General features: G+C 44.4%; 1 protein-coding gene across 2 annotated transcripts; it reads right to left on the reverse strand.

The window, feature by feature from the left end:
- Nucleotides 1-4,023: 4,023 nt before the first annotated feature.
- Nucleotides 4,024-6,023, reverse strand: LOC119307410 (transcription factor PHYTOCHROME INTERACTING FACTOR-LIKE 13-like). Of its 2 annotated transcripts, none has more exons than XM_037583488.1 (5): nt 5,811-6,023; nt 5,528-5,622; nt 4,741-5,431; nt 4,581-4,646; nt 4,024-4,453 (listed from the first exon to the last, which is right to left on the reverse strand). In XM_037583488.1, the coding sequence occupies exons 2-5, from the start codon at nt 5,587-5,589 to the stop codon at nt 4,256-4,258; spliced, it is 1,017 nt and encodes a 338-aa protein (XP_037439385.1). In that variant the 5' UTR covers nt 5,590-5,622; nt 5,811-6,023; the 3' UTR covers nt 4,024-4,255. The 2 variants fall into 2 exon arrangements, with proteins under 2 accessions (XP_037439385.1, XP_037439384.1); XM_037583487.1 differs by having other exon boundaries at nt 4,741-5,434; nt 5,811-6,022.
- Between the last annotated feature and the right edge of the window lie 13,823 nt (nt 6,024-19,846).

Here is a 19,846-nt window from a genome sequence, read left to right on the forward strand (position 1 = left end):
AAGTGTTGGTTCTGACTACAACTGCATGCCCTCAACATGATTTCAAGTGTGGTTATTTGGGTGCAGAGGGAGGGGGTTGCGAAAGTGGCATTTTTTCAAGGAGTCGATAGTTGCATGTCCGCCACTAGACACGCAACTGCAAGTGTCATCCTCAACTCCAATTCCATGCCTTCAACGCGACTATAACTAGGATTATTTGGGTGCAAGAGGTTGCGAAGGTGGCCTTTTATCAAGGGTTAGTAGTTGCATGTCCATCACTACTTCACTAGACACATAACTACAAGTGTTGGCCCCGACTGCAACTGCACGCCATCAACACTTACCAGTGTGGTTGTTTGGGTGTGGGGGAAGGTGGTTGCGGAACTGCCATTTTATCGACGGGTGGATAGTTGCATGTCCGACGCTACACATGCAACTACAAGTATTACCCTCGACAGCAACTTGCGCGCCCTCAACATGACTGCAACCGTGACAACAAAACATGCTAACATGATATTCTAAATTCTTTTTTTTCATATTTTTTGACCTAGCATGATTTTGTTTTGTGATATTTTTCCATCTATTCTGTCTATATTTCTACTGTGTTTTTTTAATCCAATTTTGTGTAAGTGTAGTGTGCATTTTCTTTTGGCTGAACTTGACAAAAAAACACAACACAAAGCAAAGCCCAACATCTAGAAGAGATTCAACAAAAATGAAAATGCTCAAATACAAAATCTTCTATATCTAAATAGGGGCACCCCACTACCTGATTTTCCTGCCCTCTCATGCATCCACGTCACCACAAATTGTTTCAGCCGTTTGATTGATCATAGATGGTTCAGATCTGCAGCACACCACGCCCCCTCCCACTGACTCATTTTACCCACGGAAGCTGAAGCAGAAGCGAACCGTTCTCCCAATCAAAGCCTCTTCATGTGCCGCCGCGTCTCCTATTCTTCCCCATATCTCTCTCTCTCTATCTCTCGCGCGTGCGCGCCGCAAGCGTCACGAATCCCACGCGGCGATAGACCTAGACTCCTCTAGGGTTTGCGCCCGCCGTTGGGATAGCACCGACAGCTACTGTGGAGATGGCGGGGCAAGGGTAGATTGCAGGACGATCGATCTGAAGAATGGGAGGAACTTCACGCAGAGGGCATGAACAAGACCATCAACATCCTTAAGGGCAAGCTCGAGCCGCAGTTCATCCCCGAGGACTCATGATGCTCTACCCGTAAGTTGCCTTTGTCCCCTCCTCCCTCATACCATTCCTAGGCTAGGCCTGATTCGATCTGATCCGATGCTGATGTAGGGTTTCCGCCCTCAAGAGGTAATCAATTTGAAAACTGCTGCAAATTGTCGAGCCAAGCTGAGTTAATCGATTCGAATTGTAAGGTAATCATGCGCAATATCGTTTGTAAGTTTGTAACATATTTAGTTGTGTTTGGTACCTGAGCAAGAGGTGTGTACCTCTTGAAACTGAATATGATAAAATTTCCTGTTCAATTTCTGGTTTTTATGTCTATAAGAATACTCAACGCATTCGTGACACAGATCACTTATTCTTGGAGCTTCCTCTACTGAGTGATATATAAGTTGGTAAACTACATCAGCAAGACTTTGTAGCTGGTATGTGGAGTCAAAATTAATGGGATTGAGATCCAGTGACATGCTGTGAGCATGTCACCAATGAACAGTAATGGTAACATGCGTCCCTCTCTGGACCGCCCGATCGAGAATCAACATGCGTCCCTCTCGAATAAACAGTGTCGGATCTACGGTGTTTTGTCTACATTACCATGTCTACAGTGTTCTCTGCACCAGTAGCATCCACAGTGTTTCTCCACTACAGTATTTAATCTGGGACGCCCCCCTGCATCCAACGGCTGCCGGCCCACATGTTACGACGTGACTGCCTGTGGGCATGTCACCGGATCCCTGTCCAAATTAATGCTACTCCAGCAAGAAACCCATGGTTGAAGGAAGGGTTAAAGTAACGTTGTACACCAGAGATCTTAAATGGGGAGTTCTGAAGATATTCTGTTATTATTTCTCATTTCAGACTGTTTGCATGTGTTCTGGGTTTGGTTTGATGCAACAGTTGGGTATATCTGTCAAAACATCCTGTACGCCTTATTGGGAGAAGTGGTGGAAGGATACTGATAATGTAGAGTTGTCCTTGTTCATACATAAAGATATTGTGCCATTTCTCAATAGTACTTCAGCCACCAATAGGTTTGTTTTCACTTTTCCCTAAAAATAGGACTGAAAATGTTATGATTTCTTATTGAATATTCGACTAATCGTTCAGTCCACTCCTTTGATTGTTCAGAATTATTTTTGTAAGGATATTTTATTTTATTTCGTAACCAGTAGTTAAATCATGCAAAATCTGCAAATGCACGCCTTTCAGAAGCCTGCCTAATGCGACCTGTACCGAAATGCATGGTATCATTTGTATACTGATTTTTCTTCTCATGCCTGTACTTTTTCTCCATGAAGTAATTATTTGTTTGAAGCTAATTTCTGGTCATGGTCCATTCAACACTACTGGGAACTGTTGAAAACTAGACACATTTTTGTAAAATATTTAAACTAGGCACATTTTCCCCATGAAGTAATTATTTGTTTGAAGCTAATGTCATGAAGACCATAAGTGTCACAGAATATTTAAACTATGAAGCAAGTATAGTATCCACATTTTTGTTTGAACCTATCACTTGATTATACCGAGTATGTTCCAAAATATTTAAGGTCATGTTTGAAGGTAATTTTCAGGTCATGATCCAGTCAACACTACTGGGACTGCTGAAAACTGGACAATGATGAAGAAAAGTGTTACAGAATATTTAAACTATGATGCAAGTATAGTTTCCACATTTTTGTTTGAACCTAACACATGATTATACCGTGTCATTTTCTTAGTTTGCCTTATGAAAATTTTGTGGTATGTGGTTAAAGTGATTCAGATTATTACTTCCTGGATTGACAACCATTGCATTTTATTAGTTATTTGACATGCTATATCTTTCCCTCAGTTAACTACTAAAAATATGCCTTTGAATGCCCCTTGATGAATTATTTATAGTCATTTGTTAACATTTGAAGTAGAGGCTTCACTTCCTTTCAGATCTTACTTTATATGATAAAGAACTACATGCAATTTTTCTTGCATGTATTTTGCATCTTTCAGATTTTGTTCATTTATTTTCATTGAGTTTTGCAAAGCTACAGTGTTTTTCTTCTACCCATTTCAAGGGATATGGCAGTTCGTTTGCATTGTCCAATTGGGTAGTTTTTGCACAGTTTTCTTGAATGATGGGGGTTAACGCTAATGCATATGAGAAATCATAGTGTACAGGACAAGTTAATAGTATTATAATCTCCCATCATAAAAAATTGTGCCCCTGACCTGAAGGCCTGCAGCTATCCTATGATGGAATGCCCTATTGAAATTTGTTAGATTTTTTTTTTGATAATCTTGCATTGAAGTAAACAATATGTTACTTGGGGCTTCATCTTTTTCCATGAGTCACGTAATGTGAATCAACACTCGGCCAAACTCCACACGTCAAATGAACTATAGTATCCCGCAACAACGCGCGGGGCATCAACTAGTAATAAAAACGCAACAACCCAATGGAACAGACAGAAGATTACATCAATCCATGGGACAAAAACAACACACCTACAACAAATAAAAACAAACGTATAGGAAACAAAAAATAAGGTAAAAATTGATAAGATGGAAAATGAGACCACACAAGAGAGATGACATCACTTAGCTGTGACATGTCAAAGTCTCATCTAGATCTGATCATTGTTGCAAAAAAAAAAAAGTCTCACCGAGATGAGTTTTAGACGGACCCCTTTTATAAATTAGTGTGTAAATATGCATAATGTCGTCGATAAAAGGAAAATAATACCATCAATTTGGAAAAGCAGGGCATATGTTTGTTGCCCACTTGGGCTTTGACCATAAATTCCATGCACAATATTTTTATTAATAGTTACAGTGATAACCACAAGAATTACTTTCAAATGTGAATCTGACGATAGTGATTCTTGTTATAATAACATAATTCACATGTTGCTTAAAACATGAGTTTAAATAGTCAAAGCACGCCTTACATTTTTCAAAATAAAAGGAGTAGGTTGACTTGTCAAGCTCCTAAATACGATTTTTTTCAAATAAAATACAGTACACCAAACTTATCTGAACAAAGTAAAGCGATCACGAGAAAGTCTCTCAACTCAATTCTGGGTCATTTGAACTCTATACGCCAGTCGTGAATGGCGGCATCCGGGAACTAATGGCGGCCATCCGCTGCATGTACTGGTGGGCGCCCGCCGGGAACATCACCGGCGCCGGCGCCAGCGCCATGCGGCCGCCCATAGCCCACATCAGCTGCAGCTGCAGCTGCAGCGATTTGAGGTACTCGATCGCCTCGTCCAGCATCGACGCCTTGTCCGTCTGGTGGAAGAATTTCATGCCAAGAACGAGATGATCAGACCGATCGCCATTGCCAAGAATTATATTTAAGATCGTATTCGTAACGACTAGCGAGTAGCGAAGCTGCGGAGGGATTGGAATTACATACTTTGTTGCAGTGGGGTACGAGTTCTTGCAGGGCCCTCATCTTCTCGTTGATCCTGTCCCTTCTCCTCTGCATCCATCACGCAGAACACAGTCAGCAATGGCGGCCAAGAGGCCCAAGTGTCCAGGAAACTCGAAGTAAGACGAAGGTATTAGTCAGGTACCCTCTCCGAGAGGTTGTGCACTTGGGCGGCGCGCCGCCGTTTGGCTGTCGTCGGCTTCCGCGCCGTCTCGCACGTCACGTCGGCGGAGTCCGACTCCACGTCCTGCATAACCTCACTGGGGACCTCGCTCAGCTTCCGCTTGCTGGTGCCAGAAGGCCTCGACCACGTCGACGACGAGGTCAACGTCGCCGACACGCTGAGGTAGGACCTAGCGTCCCTGGCCTCCCTGCCGCTCCGCGGCAGCAGCACGGTGTCGTCGCGGGCGGTATCCGAGACGTGGGGCGTCTGGGCCTGGTTGCTCCCGCCGCAGGGCCTCCTGAATGCCATCGTGACCACCGAGGACTCGCCGGCCTCTGAGACAGGCGAGCCGCGCGGGCCGCCGCCGTGCAACCCTGCTTTACCCGCCAGCAGCGGCGGCGGCATCACCCCGCTTCGGAGCGCGGTGACCGCGTCCGCGGCGCTTCGCTGCTTATCATCCTCCTTGCACGGCCTGCCTGCGCCATCCGCCGGCATTCTGCCGAAGATCTCCGAGAAGAGGTCCCTCTCGACCGAGCAGTCGTCTTCATCGACGACGGGGTACTGGAACCACGGCGCCGCCTCCTGCTCGGGCACCGCCTGCCTTGGAGGCGCCTGGCTCTGCATGACGACGTGGCCGCTGCACCACAGCAGCTCGACGAGGCCGTCGTCTTCGCTGCTGCAGCAACACGCCACATGGAAGAATCAGTCATTGATTCCATCGGCCGATCCAAGAAAAGAGAAGATGAATCCGGCGGTTAGGAGGACGGACCTTAATGGCGGCAGGGCGTCTCCCATGTTGCCGGTCCAATCTGCAGGAACGAACTGGTTCATTGTTCCTCAGTACGAGACACACTTGCTCACTCGCTGCAAAGAGAATATGATGATAAAATAGCATATCCCATTTGACATGTGAGCAGCAAACCAAGAATTAGAAAGACCAGAAAAGGCAGATTCTTTTTTTCGAAAAGGACCAGAAAAGGCAGATGCTTCATATGTGTAGCTAAACAGGTATAGTTTGGTACACTCTGGTAGGACACAGAAGTAACATGTACCTGATGAGCTAGCTGCTTCTGAATGTTGCTGCAGTTGGTGAGATACTATGAGCCTCCTGCCGATCTGATCTGTTCTGATCAGCACACACCTGCAACTCTCTTTCTCCTCCTCTAATTAAGCTGAGCGGTAGACGTGCAGCAGGATGGATGGAGCGGCGAGTTGCAACTGGGCAGCAGGGTGGGCTTTTTATCAAGCCAAGTTGGGTGGGTTCAGAGCTCCAGAAGTACACTACTACAGTAGCAGCAGCATATTCTGCTGTTGATTTGACTGAACTGGATGGATATACATCAATATCATTCCCCGGGAGACTGGATCAACAGACAGCGACAGGTAATGGCTCTCACCTCTTATATATACTTCCGTTCAATTTCAACGAGTAAATCGGAACGGATGGAGTAAGTACGACCTAACTAGCAACGTTACACACGCATCATCACCGTCGTGATAATCGTCGCCGTCGTCTTCCCGCCACCTGGGAAACATACGATCATCATCGTCTCACTTACCCAGAGATCATTCATTGTATGCGCGTACTCAGAGGCCAAAGCAAGGTTCACTTACCGTAGCACGGCGGTCATGATCATGACCGATCGTCGGCGTGTAAGCTGAAACGATACGATCGCGCGCGCTTGCGGGTCACTGTTCCGAGAAGATTTTCGAGATCTTGGGCGATCGGCCTATCCAGCCGTGTGGAGCCAATTTTCCCGAGGGATGAGCGTCACGTCCATGTCAAGCCCAGCTCAACACGGAGCAGTATGCATGCATGTAAGCATGTTTGACATGTTCAGTTTTGGCGGCTAAGTATGGAGACATGCATGCATGTCACATGAGAAAGACGTGCGTGTGGGTCAAGCTCTTGAGAAGCTAGCAAAAGATCCGGTGGATCCATCATCCATCGGCGGCGGCGGTGTGTCCAGTGCTCAGTCTTCTTGCATCTCTCACGTCTTTATCGATCGAGGGCACTTCCCTCCGTGTTTATTTAGGTCATGGGCAAGGGATCAACAGTCCGAGTTTTCATGGGCTACCGACTACCCACGCACAGTAGCTTTATTGATCCTCTTGACTTGATGATTTTCCTCTCCAGCTACTGGAAACTTCGCTATGCATAGTGGTATGCTCTTTCTCCTTAAATTTTGTTTATTATTATTTCCTCATCTTCTGCGTCATTTTTTTTATCGTAGTAACTTTATTCCTCATGTAATAGCAAGGTCATTTACATAGTTGTGAAGAATAAAGTCAGGGACGAAAGTCTCTCAAACTTCAGAAGTACTATTGCTAAAACAATGCTTTGCTAATCCATCCGCTAGCATATTTGTCTCTCTGCTACAAAACTCATAGCTAATGCTCGCAAACTTCATTGCCAAGAGGGAGCACTCTGCCACCAAAGGAACGTCCACTCCCATGTACGCATCCGGGTCAGATATAGATTTCAAAGCGTCCATACAATCCGACTCAATGATGAGATTTGTGCATCCCAGATTCGTTGCCAGGTATAGTCCAGAACGGATGGCCATTAGCTCAGCTGGTCCTGCGCTTGAGACATGAGGTAATGCTAGTGTTGCCGCTCCCAGAAATTTGCCCTGGTCGTCACGGGCAACAACTCCACAAGCTCCACTAAGGTTCTCCTCATGAATGATGCATCAACGTTCACTTTTATAACTCCCCTGTTTGGCTTCTTCCACACTTGATCATTCTTGCGGATGGGCTGGTTTGGTGTATTTGCACAAACAAAATTGGTAGTAAGTACCTGAATTGAGATGGTCGATTGCTCTGGAGTTGGAACAGTCTCTCCCTTCGCAACCTGCCTCCTTTGCCACCATATAAACTACATGGCCACCAGGATGAGCTCGGTAGTGGGAATACCAAATGTCCAGAGTGATAGACCCGGACCGGTCCTGCACAACTACTCCGCATATCTCCTCGGTTAACCCTAGTGATGACCACACTTGTGTTGCTCTATCACATGTGAACAAACAATGTTGAATGTCCTCCAAACCAATTTTGCATATCGGGCATTGCGGGATCAAGCGTATGTGTCTGCCCGCGAGTACACCATAGCATGGTAGTACTCCCTTAAGTACTTTCCAACCAAAATGCTTGATCTTTCCCGGTAACCGAAGATGCCATATCTCCTTCCAAACCCCGCTAAGTTGAGCACTCCCTGGACTGTTCGAATTTGCATAGTGGCGACCGAACTAATGGTCAAATTCTAAGTGAAAAGCCGAGCGTACTGAGAAGGTTCCAGACTTTGTATAATGCCATGCCACAAAATATTCTAGTGCTTCAACATGTAGTGGAATTTGTAATATTCCGCGTACATTAACTGGCGAGAACATGCTCTGAATTAGTGCTTCATCCCACTAACACGTATGAGGGTTAATTATCTCTTGCACCTTTGACAACATGATTCCACCTCTAGGGGTGATAATCTTCCTTGTTGGACTTGATGGGATCCATGGGTCGTCCCAAATGTTAATATTTGAACCAGTGCCCAGTCGCCAAATACATCCCCTCTTGAAAGTTTGTATCGCAGCAACCAAACTTTGCCATGTAAACGAGGACCCTTTATTTGGGCCAGCTCTCAGAACATTACCACCAGGATAGTATTTTGCACTTAGAGCACATGCACACAAAGAGTCGAGATTCTGGATCAGTCGCAAACACTGCTTTGCTAACATAGCAAGGTTAAAGCTATGAAGGTCTCTAAATCCCGTACCTCCCTTCTTATTCAGTACACACATCTTCCACCATGCAAACCAATGCATTTTCCTTGTCTCCTCTCCATCACCCCACCAGAAGCTTGATATTTCATCAGTGGTTGATTTGCATATCCCTTTTGGTAACTTAAAAACAAACATAGCATATGATGGAATTGCCTGAGCTACTTCATTTAAAAGGATTTCTTTACCTTGAACTGATAGAAAATTTTCCTTCCACCCCTTCAGTCTCTGACATACTCTATCAACAAGATATTGAAAAAAATTCACTACGATCAACCCCGACAATAGTTGGTAGCCCCAAGTACTTGTCAGACAAAGCTTCTGTTAGTATATTCAACATTCCACATACATTCTCCCTTTCATTTACTCTGGTATTAGGACTAAACAAGATACTGAATTTGGGTGTACTTACACGCTGCCCTGAACTCTCACAATATGTATCTAGGACCCTCTTCAACGTACTTGCGTTCTGTACCGTAGCTCTCATGGGGATCAAAGAGTCATCTGCAAACAAAAGGTGAGATATCGAGGGGGCATTCCTTGACACCTTTATTCTTACAATACCACCAATTTCTTCTTCGTGAGTCAACATGATTGATATCCTTCAGAACAATCAAAAAAGATAACGAGATAGGGGGTCACCCTATCTTAGGCCCCTAGTTGGTGTAAATTTGTATATCTCTGTATCATTAAATCCGATCTGATATTTGACAGAGGAGACGCACTCCATGATAAGCTCAATCCATTGTGCATGAAACCCCACCCTCATCATCATCTACCTCATGAATTCTCATTGTACTATGTCATATGCTTTCAACATGTCCAGCTTAACCGCACAAATACCATATGGAATGAAAGCATTCATAAGCGACCAACACATTATCAGTAATTAACCTAACCTGGTACAAAAGCACTTTGTGTAGGGGAGATCACCTCATGTAGGATTTTCTTAGTCTATTAGCCAGCATCTTTGAAATTATCTTGTAGACCACATTACATAGACCGATGGGCCTAAACTGTGTAATGACCTCTGGACTGTCCACCTTCGGTATTAACACCACATCAGTGTCATTTCACCCATCTGGGATCTTTCTGTTGTTTATCGCTTCAAGCACTTTGTTTCTAAGCTCCTCTCCAATGTTATGCCAAAAATGTTCAAAAAATATAGCATGAAGACTGTCAGGGCCGGGGGCCTTCGCATCACCTATTTGAAATAGGGCTTTCTTTACTTCTTCCCGCGCATACGGAACAGTTAGAAGGTCATTCATTGGCCCCGGAACCAGAGGTTTGACTGTATCTAGCAAAGCTTCATCAATCAACCCTGCGTCCAAATTGAGAAGACTCTAGAAATAATCAAAAATCAAGGGCTTGAGGTCATCATTCCTCTCAACCCATGCATTATAATTATCTTTCAATCTCTCAATTAAATTGTGTCGCCTATGAGCCAAAACGTACTGATGATAAAACTTGGTATTACGGTCGCCCCGGCGTAGCCAGTTTGCATGTCCTCTCTGATCCCAATAGATTTCCTCCTGCTCGACGAGGTTTTCAATCTTCAGCGTCAACTCTTGTTGTTTTGCTCTTGCACCAGCATGAAAATGCACTCGCATTAGTGTTTCTAGTTCCTTCTGGGCTGCTTTTAGTCGGGATCGAAGGCCCTTCAAGACTTTTCGATCCCATTGATGGAGATCCTTATGCACTGCTGCTAACTTGTCGCTGGCCGAGGGACAGAGCCCACTCACAATAGCCTTCTGCCACTCTGTTCTCACCACTTCTTCCATAGCTTCCTCCTCTAACCACCTTGCTTCGAATTTTTCTCCCTGATGATGTCGCTGTGCTGCGACTCCCACAAGGTACTCTGTATCTAAACATATTGGAAGGTGGTCCGACTTGCCCATGTCCAGATTTATCAGGCCACATAACGGGTGCATATCCATCCATCACAAATTCGAGACAGGACGGTCTAGCCTTTCACTCAATCCTCCTCTAAAAAGGTAAACTTGTCGCCATGGTAGCCAATGTCCTCCAGTGAGCAGTCCGATATGGCATCTTGGAAGGCTTGTAGCCTACACTTTTGTCGCAGGGCTGCTCCTTCTTTCTTTACGACATCAATATCTCATGGAAATCACCAATAGCAACCCACAGGAGGTTGGATTGAGCATGAAGGTCTCGGATCAGCTGGTATGTCCTATCTTTATTATTCCAACTAGGCTCACCATACACACCCGTCAGTCTCCACATTTTACTATCCATCTCTTCAACTGACACATCGATGCAGTTAAAGGTATTAGTTCGGGAGTAGATCCTCACCTCCTTCTTCCAGACTAATAGTAACCCTCCACTCTTTCTACCAAGATAGGGAACCACAATCCTATGGTCCATTCTCAACTTTTTCATTAGCTCTTCTACCTTAACCTCGTCCAAATGCGTTTCAGATAGAAAAACGTATCTGGGTCATTCCGCCTTTGGATGTCCAGAAGCGACCTCACTGTCGGGGCACCGAGTAAACCCTGACAGTTCCAACTTATAAGTTTCATTGTGATCGGCGACCCTCCATGGAGGAGGACACCGCTAATTCTTCTGTTGACCCCGTCATGTTGGCCTTCAGCCTTTTACTATGTGTATCTCTTGCGGGGTGCTCATGAGTGATTTATCAATCTTTTCTCCCCCTGTGTTCTCGGTCAGGAGGACTTGATCGGTCACAAAGCCTGGTGGGGGTGCCACAGATGGGTCAACCACACTATGAACACTCCCATCCTGATTAATGAGGCGTTTCCTAGCCATCGACACAATAGCATTTCTGTGAATATCATTCCCCCTCTCCATATCCATGTTAGCAATTTGTTGAGGATTTGGATCTCCAAAATTTCCCCTTCTAGCACCACTTGATGTCGTGCTTCTACCATCACCGAAGCCTCTTCCTCTGTTAAACATGTCACCCCCGTGGCCTCCTCCCCGGCCGCCTCCCCTACCATACCCAGCCACACCTATCGAAGCATCAAAGTTCACCATTAGCCAGTCGCCCCATTCATAGTCTTCCACCCTATGGGTTCCATCACCACATTCTGTTACCACATGTCCGATCATGCCACAAAAATCACAGAAGTCTGGTAGCTTTTCATACTCCACATGGTACTTCTTACTCTCCTTTAATGTCAAGGGAACAACCTAAACTAGAGGTACATCTAGGGGGGTGGGCACCCTAGCTCTCAGATACTTAGTGGGGCTGATTCCCCCTTCATTCACAATAACTTTTATCGGGAGGATACGACCTTTCTCGCAATCTTCTCTGCGATTGCTCTATTTTTCATCAGACCACCAGGGATTTCAATGATTCACACCCATGCAGGGATACGATTCAGCTTGTAATCTTGCACATTCGTGATCCCATCATACTCATCAATCACAACTATCGCCTTATGAAAAATCTAGGGGCCTCCATTGATCACTTTGTTTGAATCACCAAAGCAGATCAGTTGTGCCAGGAATAGGTTTTCACGCATTGGCTTGAAAGTCACACCTTGCGCCGCCGTCCACGCGTTCCTCAACGTCTTAAATAGAGCAACATGGTTGAAGGGTCTTTGGGTATGAACCCTAAAGACAGCTATCCATTGTGTTTCCTTGATTAGGCTCTCAATTTCCCCAGCCAGGTCCAACTCCTCCTCTTCCTCACCATGGAGATTCATCCCCTGGAATTTGTCCTCTAGATTAGCATCGATCTCTTCATGTCCCATGTTTCCGCCGTCGGCTCCCGCGGCGGCGGACGCCGCCGGTGTATGCTCCTGTTCCGCCATGCAAGTTCGTCAGCACACTCTCAAACGTCGATGGATCACGTGAGGAGCACCTCGGAGGGAGATCTTGTTGGGGAACGTAGCAATTTCAAAAATTTTCCTACGCACACGCAAGATCATGGTGATGCATAGCAACGAGAGGGGAGAGTGTGTCCACGTACCCTCGTAGACCGCAAGCGGAAGCGTTATGACAACGCGGTTGATGTAGTCGTACGTCTTCACGATCCGACCGACCCAAGTACCGAACGTACGGCACCTCCGAGTTCAGCACACGTTCAGCTCGATGACGATCCCCGGACTCCAATCCAGCAAAGTGTCGGGGATGAGTTCCGTTAGCACGACGGTGTGGTGACGATGATGATGTTCTACCGGCGCAGGGCTTCGCCTAAACTCCGCGACGATATGACCGAGGTGGAGTATGGTGGAGGGGGGCACCGCACACGGCTAAGGAACGATCACGTAGATCAACTTGTGTGTCTATGGGGTGCCCCCTGCCCCCGTATATAAAGGAGTGGAGGAGGGGGAGGGCCGGCCCTCTCTATGGCGCGCCCTAGGGGAGTCCTACTCCCACAGGGAGTAGGATTCCCCTTTTCCTAGTAGAGCTAGGAGTCCTTCCATGTAGTAGGAGTAGGAGAGAAGGAAAGGGAAAAGAGAAGGGAAGGAAGGAGGGGGCGCAGCCCCTCCCCCTAGTCCAATTCGGACTAGGCCTTGGGGGGGGGGGCGACCTGCCCTAGGCAGCCCCTCTCTCTTTCCCGTATGGCCCAATAAGGCCCAATACTTCTCCCGGCGAATTCCCGTAACTCTCCGGTACTCCGAAAAATACCCGAATCACTCGGAACCATTTCGAAGTCCAAATATAGTCGTCCAATATATCGATCTTTACGTCTCGACCATTTCGAGACTCCTCGTCATGTCCTCGATCTCATTCGGGACTCCGAACTCCTTTGGTACATCAAAACTTATAAACTCATAATAAAACTGTCATCGTAACGTTAAGCGTGCGGACCCTACGGGTTCGAGAACTATGTAGACATGACCTAGAACTATTCTCGGTCAATAACCAATAGCGGAACCTGGATGCTCATATTGGCTCCTACATATTCTACGAAGATCTTTATCGGCCAAACCGCGTAACAACATACGTTGTTCCCTTTGTCATCGGTATGTTACTTGCCCGAGATTCGATCGTCGGTATCCAATACCTAGTTCAATCTCGTTACCGGCAAGTGTCTTTACTCGTTACGTAATGCATCATTCCGTAACTAACTCATTAGCTACATTGCTTGCAAGGCTTATACTGATGTGCATTACCGAGAGGGCCCAGAGATACCTCTCCGACAATCAGAGTGACAAAACCTAATCTCGAAATACGCCAACCCAACATGTACCTTCGGAGACACCTGTAGTACTCCTTTATAATCACCCAGTTACGTTGTGACGTTTGGTAGCACCCAAAGTGTTCCTCCGGTAAACGGGAGTTGCATAATCTCATAGTTATAGGAACATGCATAAGTCATGAAGAAAGCAATAGCAACATACTAAACGATCAAGTGCTAAGCTAACGGAATGGGTCCAGTCAATCACATCATTCTCCTAATGATGTGATCCCGTTAATCAAATGACAACTCTTTTGTCCATGGCTAGGAAACATAACCATCTTTGATAAACGAGCTAGTCAAGTAGAGGCATACTAGTGACACTATGTTTGTCTATGTATTCACACATGTATTATGTTTCCGGTTAATACAATTCTAGCATGAATAATAAACATTTATCATGAAATAAGGAAATAAATAATAACTTTATTATTGCCTCTAGGGCATATTTCCTTCAGATCTCACGTGAGATTTTGGTAGATTTTGATGGTAGAGTTGGAACTCCTGCAGTCGCCGCCAGGGGATAGATGGGAACCCTAGATTGCCTCTAGGGAATTTAGAATATACAGATTGTTTTCCTCATCTTCTGCGTCATCACAGCATGCTAGCAACAATTTAAAAATAAAAAAATTAAAGCAACCTGCCAAACCCATCACTGCAACAATTAGTCAATACAAATCATTTTTTCCTGAGAGCAACTGGAATAGCTTTGTATCTATAAAAAAGCCTTTTGTTTACAGAGAATTGAGAGAAAAATAGCCCTCAAATAGCTCCTGTAAACCCGAACTTTTTTACGGGATCCCGTATAAGTCCCCCATCTCCTGTCTCATTTACGGGAAGATATTCTTCCTCTATAATTTGGTGGGCAGGAAACCGCTTGAAAGTTTACGTTGCACGCCTTGCCCTACTGCTAGACTGCCGCCACAACGCAATGCCATTGTCCAGTCATCCTCTGTATGCTTGTTTAATCAAAAATAGGGGGAAACGATTTAAAGGATTTTTTTATGGGAATTGAGAAAAGTAATTGTCGCATAATTTCCTCTAAATCATATGGCCATCGAGAAAAACGACTTTTAAGTGAGAAGGTTCTATGAGAGTATTCAAGTTGCTCTAAACAGAAGTTGTCAAGGACGTTATGTCTAAGAGGATTTCAAATAGCTCTTGTAAAAACTCTCATATTTTTTTATAATTTATGGAAGTTATTTTTTACTACTTTTTCCAGGTCCTGTAAACGCCTTTTCCTAAAATATTTTTTCTATTTCCTATTAATTAGACCTTTGGGCAATTCAAGCATGCACGGCAGGCGGCCATGCCTAAGTACGACTGAGACATCGAACCTTTCCAAAGTGAGCCCGACTGGCGATGAGGAGCGGCACTGGGTTCGGCTCTGCACATGCAAACTATGGGGCACATGGGGGTGCACGAGGCGCGAGCCGCGGACGACTGGGTAGCTTTCCAGGGTGGCCATGGCCATGGCGAGCAGGTAAGGTGGGACGGGGCGAGGCGGCGGCAACTCGGCACATAGGGGACCCCTCTAGATTGTCCGACCCATTACAAGTGACGTGCACATCAAAGGTGTGTGGCAGCTACCGATAACGCTATAACACTACTATACAGTCGAATAGCACTGACCGGACAAATCATATTATCAGTCAGTGCCCTCGGGTCGGTGATGAGTTACACCACTGACCCGCCGACCTGTCGGTGCTAACCATGAACAAGGCACCGAGAATAGGGGTATCAGTGATCATCCAGTGTCTAGAGGCTAGTATCACAAGTACTGCAAAGCATCACATAGTACTACACACAATACTCAAAAAGAACATATAAGCATTCATTTTCATACAATACCCTTTCCCAACATAACTTGATTCACATAACAGATATAAACATCCAATACATTTATTGACATAGTGGTACGAGTACATAATTTTAGAAGCTCTTGGGAATGATATCATGTTGTGAGCACTAACTTACGGTGTGCCGACTAAGGGGTCTCTCACCGATGACTTTTGGCCTGGCGGGCCGGGCTGATGACTCCTTCTCGGTTCCGACCCGGGCCTCGTTGGGCGACCCATGGGGTATATTCAGAAGGTTCCAGAAGACTTGGAATATACTACTTGTGAGTTGCACAGGCATTTTCCCCGAAAAGGAAGAGTGAAGTAATATAGTAGCTGATAAGTATTTTCCTCAGTGAGAACCAAGGTTATCGAACCAATAGGAGAATCACACAAAGCCTAGTGAACAACACATGCACACACAAGAGCAAATACTTGCACCCAACACCTGCAAGAGGGTTGTCAATTCCCTTTAACTCGTTAGTTGCAAGGATCAAATCCGGTTGTGGTAGATATATAAATTGCAAAGTAAAATAAAAGTAAATAAATTTAGCAAGGTATTTTTGGTTTTGTAATATGATAAAAGTAGACCCAGTGGCCATTGCTTTCACCAGAGGCTTCTCTCTCGAAACATAGCATACGGTGGGTAGATAAATTATCACTGGGCAACTAATAGAAAAGCACATAGTTATGACCTTATTCATGGAAACGATCATGAATATAGGCATCACGTCTGTGACAAGTAGACCGACTCCTGCCTGCATCTACTAGTATTACTCCACCAATCGACCGACTCCTGCCTGCATCTATGGTATTAAGTTCATGACAAACAGAGTAACGCTTTAAGCAGGATGACATGATGTAGATAGAATAAAACCAAGCACTACTAGGGAAAACCTTATACACAGAGGTATAGTAGTAGCGCTGGTTTGAAAAGAGTGCCACTGCTACTTAGTAGTAACGCGTGTCAATAAAGCATGCTACAGATATGGTTATAGCAGTAGCGCGTCTGCAGAAAAAGCGCTACTACTATAATTCCCACACTGTTGCCGGTAGGCTAGGAATAGTAGTAGCGATGCCGCAAAAGCACACTACCGCTAAGTGCCTTGTAGTAGCACATTTCCGTTATAGAGCTCTACTGCTAAAAAAACAAAATAAAATGGAAAAGAAATAGAAAAGTAAATGAAAATTAAAGAAGTAGAGAAAGGAGAAATGAAAAAAAAGAGAAAAGGTCAAGGTAAACAAAAGAGAAAGAAAAATAAAGGAGAAAGGCATAGCAGTAGCGCTTGTTGCCACAAAACGCTATAGTTACGCTAGCACTAGCACGTTTTATAAGCCCGTGCTATAGCTACATTCCTTAGATAAAAGGAAAAGAAAAAGGAAAATAAATAACTACTTCCTATAGCAGTACTGCATTTTGGAAGAAAGTGCTATTGCTAACTTAGCTATAGCGCTTTTTGCAAAAATGCGCTACGGCTATTTTGACTTAACCCCGCGCAAGCTCAAAATTTTGTTAATTCCTTTTCCCCCTATCCCCCAACTCCTTTATCGCCGCCGTTGATCGCCCTGCCCGATCGAGCATGCCTTCGACCTCACCGCCGCCGCCCGAGGCCGCCCTTGACCTCATCGTCGCCGCCCTCGACCTCACCGTCACTGCCCTCGACCTCACCACCATCGCCCGAGCCCACCCAGGACCGCCGCCGCCCGAGCTCGAACCTGCCCTCGCCGCCGATCGTAAGGCTCTCCCTCTCCTCTCCCCTACCCTCCTCTCTCTCTCTACTAGGGCAATTCATATGTTGCTGCTGTGATGATGTTCAAATGAATCCTAGGTGTTCATATGAACCCTAGATTTGTTTACGGCAGTAGTCGTTTTTTAGCATTTAGGAAAAATGATTAGCTAATTTTTTTTAGAAAATTAGCCAGGGCAAATTTTTATAAAAATGCCTAAATAGTAATTCCATTTAGCTTTAAATTAACAGAGGGTAGATAAATAATAGTAGCATTTAGCTTTAAATTAATAGAGGCTATAAACAAAAAATGGATAGCTATAAAAAATTATTTGGACTATGGACCTGAATTTGGTCCAAATTTCATTCAAATGAAATTTGAATTATTTGGAATATGGACCTGAATTTGGTCCAAATTTAATTCATATGAAATTTGAATTATTTGGACTATGTACCTGAATATTTTTGAAGAAATTGGGTGTAGGTACTAAGGTCTTGCAGCAGAAATTTTGGTGAGGTCAGAAGGGTTAGAGAAAATGGAGTTCCTTTGCAATTTCTAATAAGGTCAAGTATTGTTAGAATATTTGCTCTAAAACAATTTGGATGAAAAGTAAATAATGTGTGTGTGTGTGTGTGAGAGAGAGAGAGAGAGAGAGGAATAGCTAGAACATAATTTGGGTTCTGTCCTAGGCAAAGAAGTGTTTAGTTAGGTCATTTTGCAAAGGGTTTTGGTTTTTGAAAAGACCACTATTTTTCAAGGAAAAGAATTTAGGCAAGTTTTATTTTAAAGACAATCCCTTCCTAGAATTTTAGCTTTAGACAAAAAACAAAAGTATTTAGCTATAAATAAAAATAGTAGATATGTCATTTAGCTATAAACAAAAAATAGAATTGTTTTTCTTTTCAAAAATATGGTAAAAGTAATTGTTGCTATGTAAACAAAAAACAAGATTGATCTTATATGATATATGTCATTTATGTTCATTTGCATATTCCATTATTGTTGATTACATCTTTTCATTGAAGTGGTCATGTTATATGCAAATTTCTCAATAGTGTTTGCACATGTTATATGCAACATTGAAGTGGTTCGATTATGCCCAAGTGGCGTTTTGTTGTTTCCAGGGAATGAAGACAAGTGGCCTATGTTTTACCGGAATGTTGATTCATTTCCGTTCCGGCAAATTTCAAGTGCTCAATTTGTCCACTTTTTTAGCAAAGGTCATGCCGAAATTTTCCATGAATTCCAACATGACTAGTGCTAAAAAATAGTACATATCGACTGCCCGGGGTTTTTCGTATCGGGAAGGAATCAACGTTCCTTCAAAACATAGGCCTTTTTTATGCCATTATTCATTTTATTAGGTATAGAATTAATTGACTAGATTTAATCATAGGAAACATGGTTAGCAATGATGAAGGAAAGGGTTCTGGTGATTGCAATGTCTACAAGGCGGCACACGCTTATTTGAACCTTCTCGATGAAAGGATTGAGAAGAGGTGTCTAGAGGGGGGGGGTGATTAGACCCTCAACAAATAAAGTTGGCAGTTTTTAAGTTTTTCAAGTTGAGGTGGAAGATTAACACAATTTGAAGCATACACAATACAATTCAAGCAAGCGTGCAAAGAGTATATGAGCAGCAGAAAGTAAAGCATGCAACTTTGCAAGAAAGTAAAGGGATAGGATTGGAGTGTGCAAACACAATTGGAGACACGGAGATTTTTGGCGTGGTTCCGATAGGTGGTGCTATCGTACAGCCACATTGGTGGAGACTTCAACCCGCAAAGGGTAATGGTTGCGCGAGTCCACGAAGGGCTCCACCCACGAAGGGTCCACGAAGAAGCAACCTTGTCTATCCCACCATGGCCATCGCCCATGAAGGAATTTCCTCACTAGGGTAGATCTTCATGAAGTAGGCGATCTCCTTGCCCTTATAAACTACTTGGTTCAACTCCACAATCTTGACAGAGGCTCCCAAGTGACACCCAACCAATCTAGGAGACACCACTCTCCAAAAGGTAATAGATGGTGTGTTGATGACGAACTCCTTGCTCTTGTGTTTCAAATGATAGTCTCCCCAACACTCAACTCTCTCTCTCTCTCTCAGATTTGGCTATGGTGGAAAGATGATTTGAGTGGAAAGCAACTTGGGGAAGGCTAGAGATCAAGATTCTTGTGGAATATCTTGGTCTCAACACATGAGTAGGTGGTTGTAGGACCTTGAAGTATGTCTAGGGGGGGTGATTAGACTACTTGACCAATTAAAAACTTAACCTTTTCCCAATTTTAGAGTTTGGCAGATTTTAGCTATCTTTGGACAAGTCAAGCAATCAACACACAATTCAAGCAAGCATGCGAAGAGTATATGAGCAGCGGAAATTAAAGCATGCAACTTGCAAGAATGTAACGGGAGGGGTTTGGAGGATTCAAACGCAATTGGAGACATAGATGTTTTTGTCATGGTTCCGATAGGTGGTGCTATCGTACATCCACGTTGATGGAGACTTCAACCCACGAAGGGTAACGGTTGCGTGAGTCCACGGAGGGCTCCACCCACGAAGGGTCCATGAAGAAGCAACCTT

This window comes from Triticum dicoccoides, chromosome 5B, assembly GCF_002162155.2.
Source record: "Triticum dicoccoides isolate Atlit2015 ecotype Zavitan chromosome 5B, WEW_v2.0, whole genome shotgun sequence".
In the NCBI taxonomy this organism is placed as follows: domain Eukaryota; kingdom Viridiplantae; phylum Streptophyta; class Magnoliopsida; order Poales; family Poaceae; genus Triticum; species Triticum dicoccoides.

Coding starts and splice junctions, on each gene's coding strand:
- LOC119307410 (XM_037583487.1), bottom strand. CDS start 5,589: ATGAACCAGTTCGTTCCTGCAGATTGGACCGGCAACATGGGAGACGCC. Junction 5,435..5,527: donor GACGCCCTGCCGCCATTAAG/GTCCGTCCTCCT, acceptor GTGTTGCTGCAG/CAGCGAAGACGACGGCCTCG. Junction 4,454..4,580: donor TCGTACCCCACTGCAACAAA/GTATGTAATTCC, acceptor TTCTTCCACCAG/ACGGACAAGGCGTCGATGCT.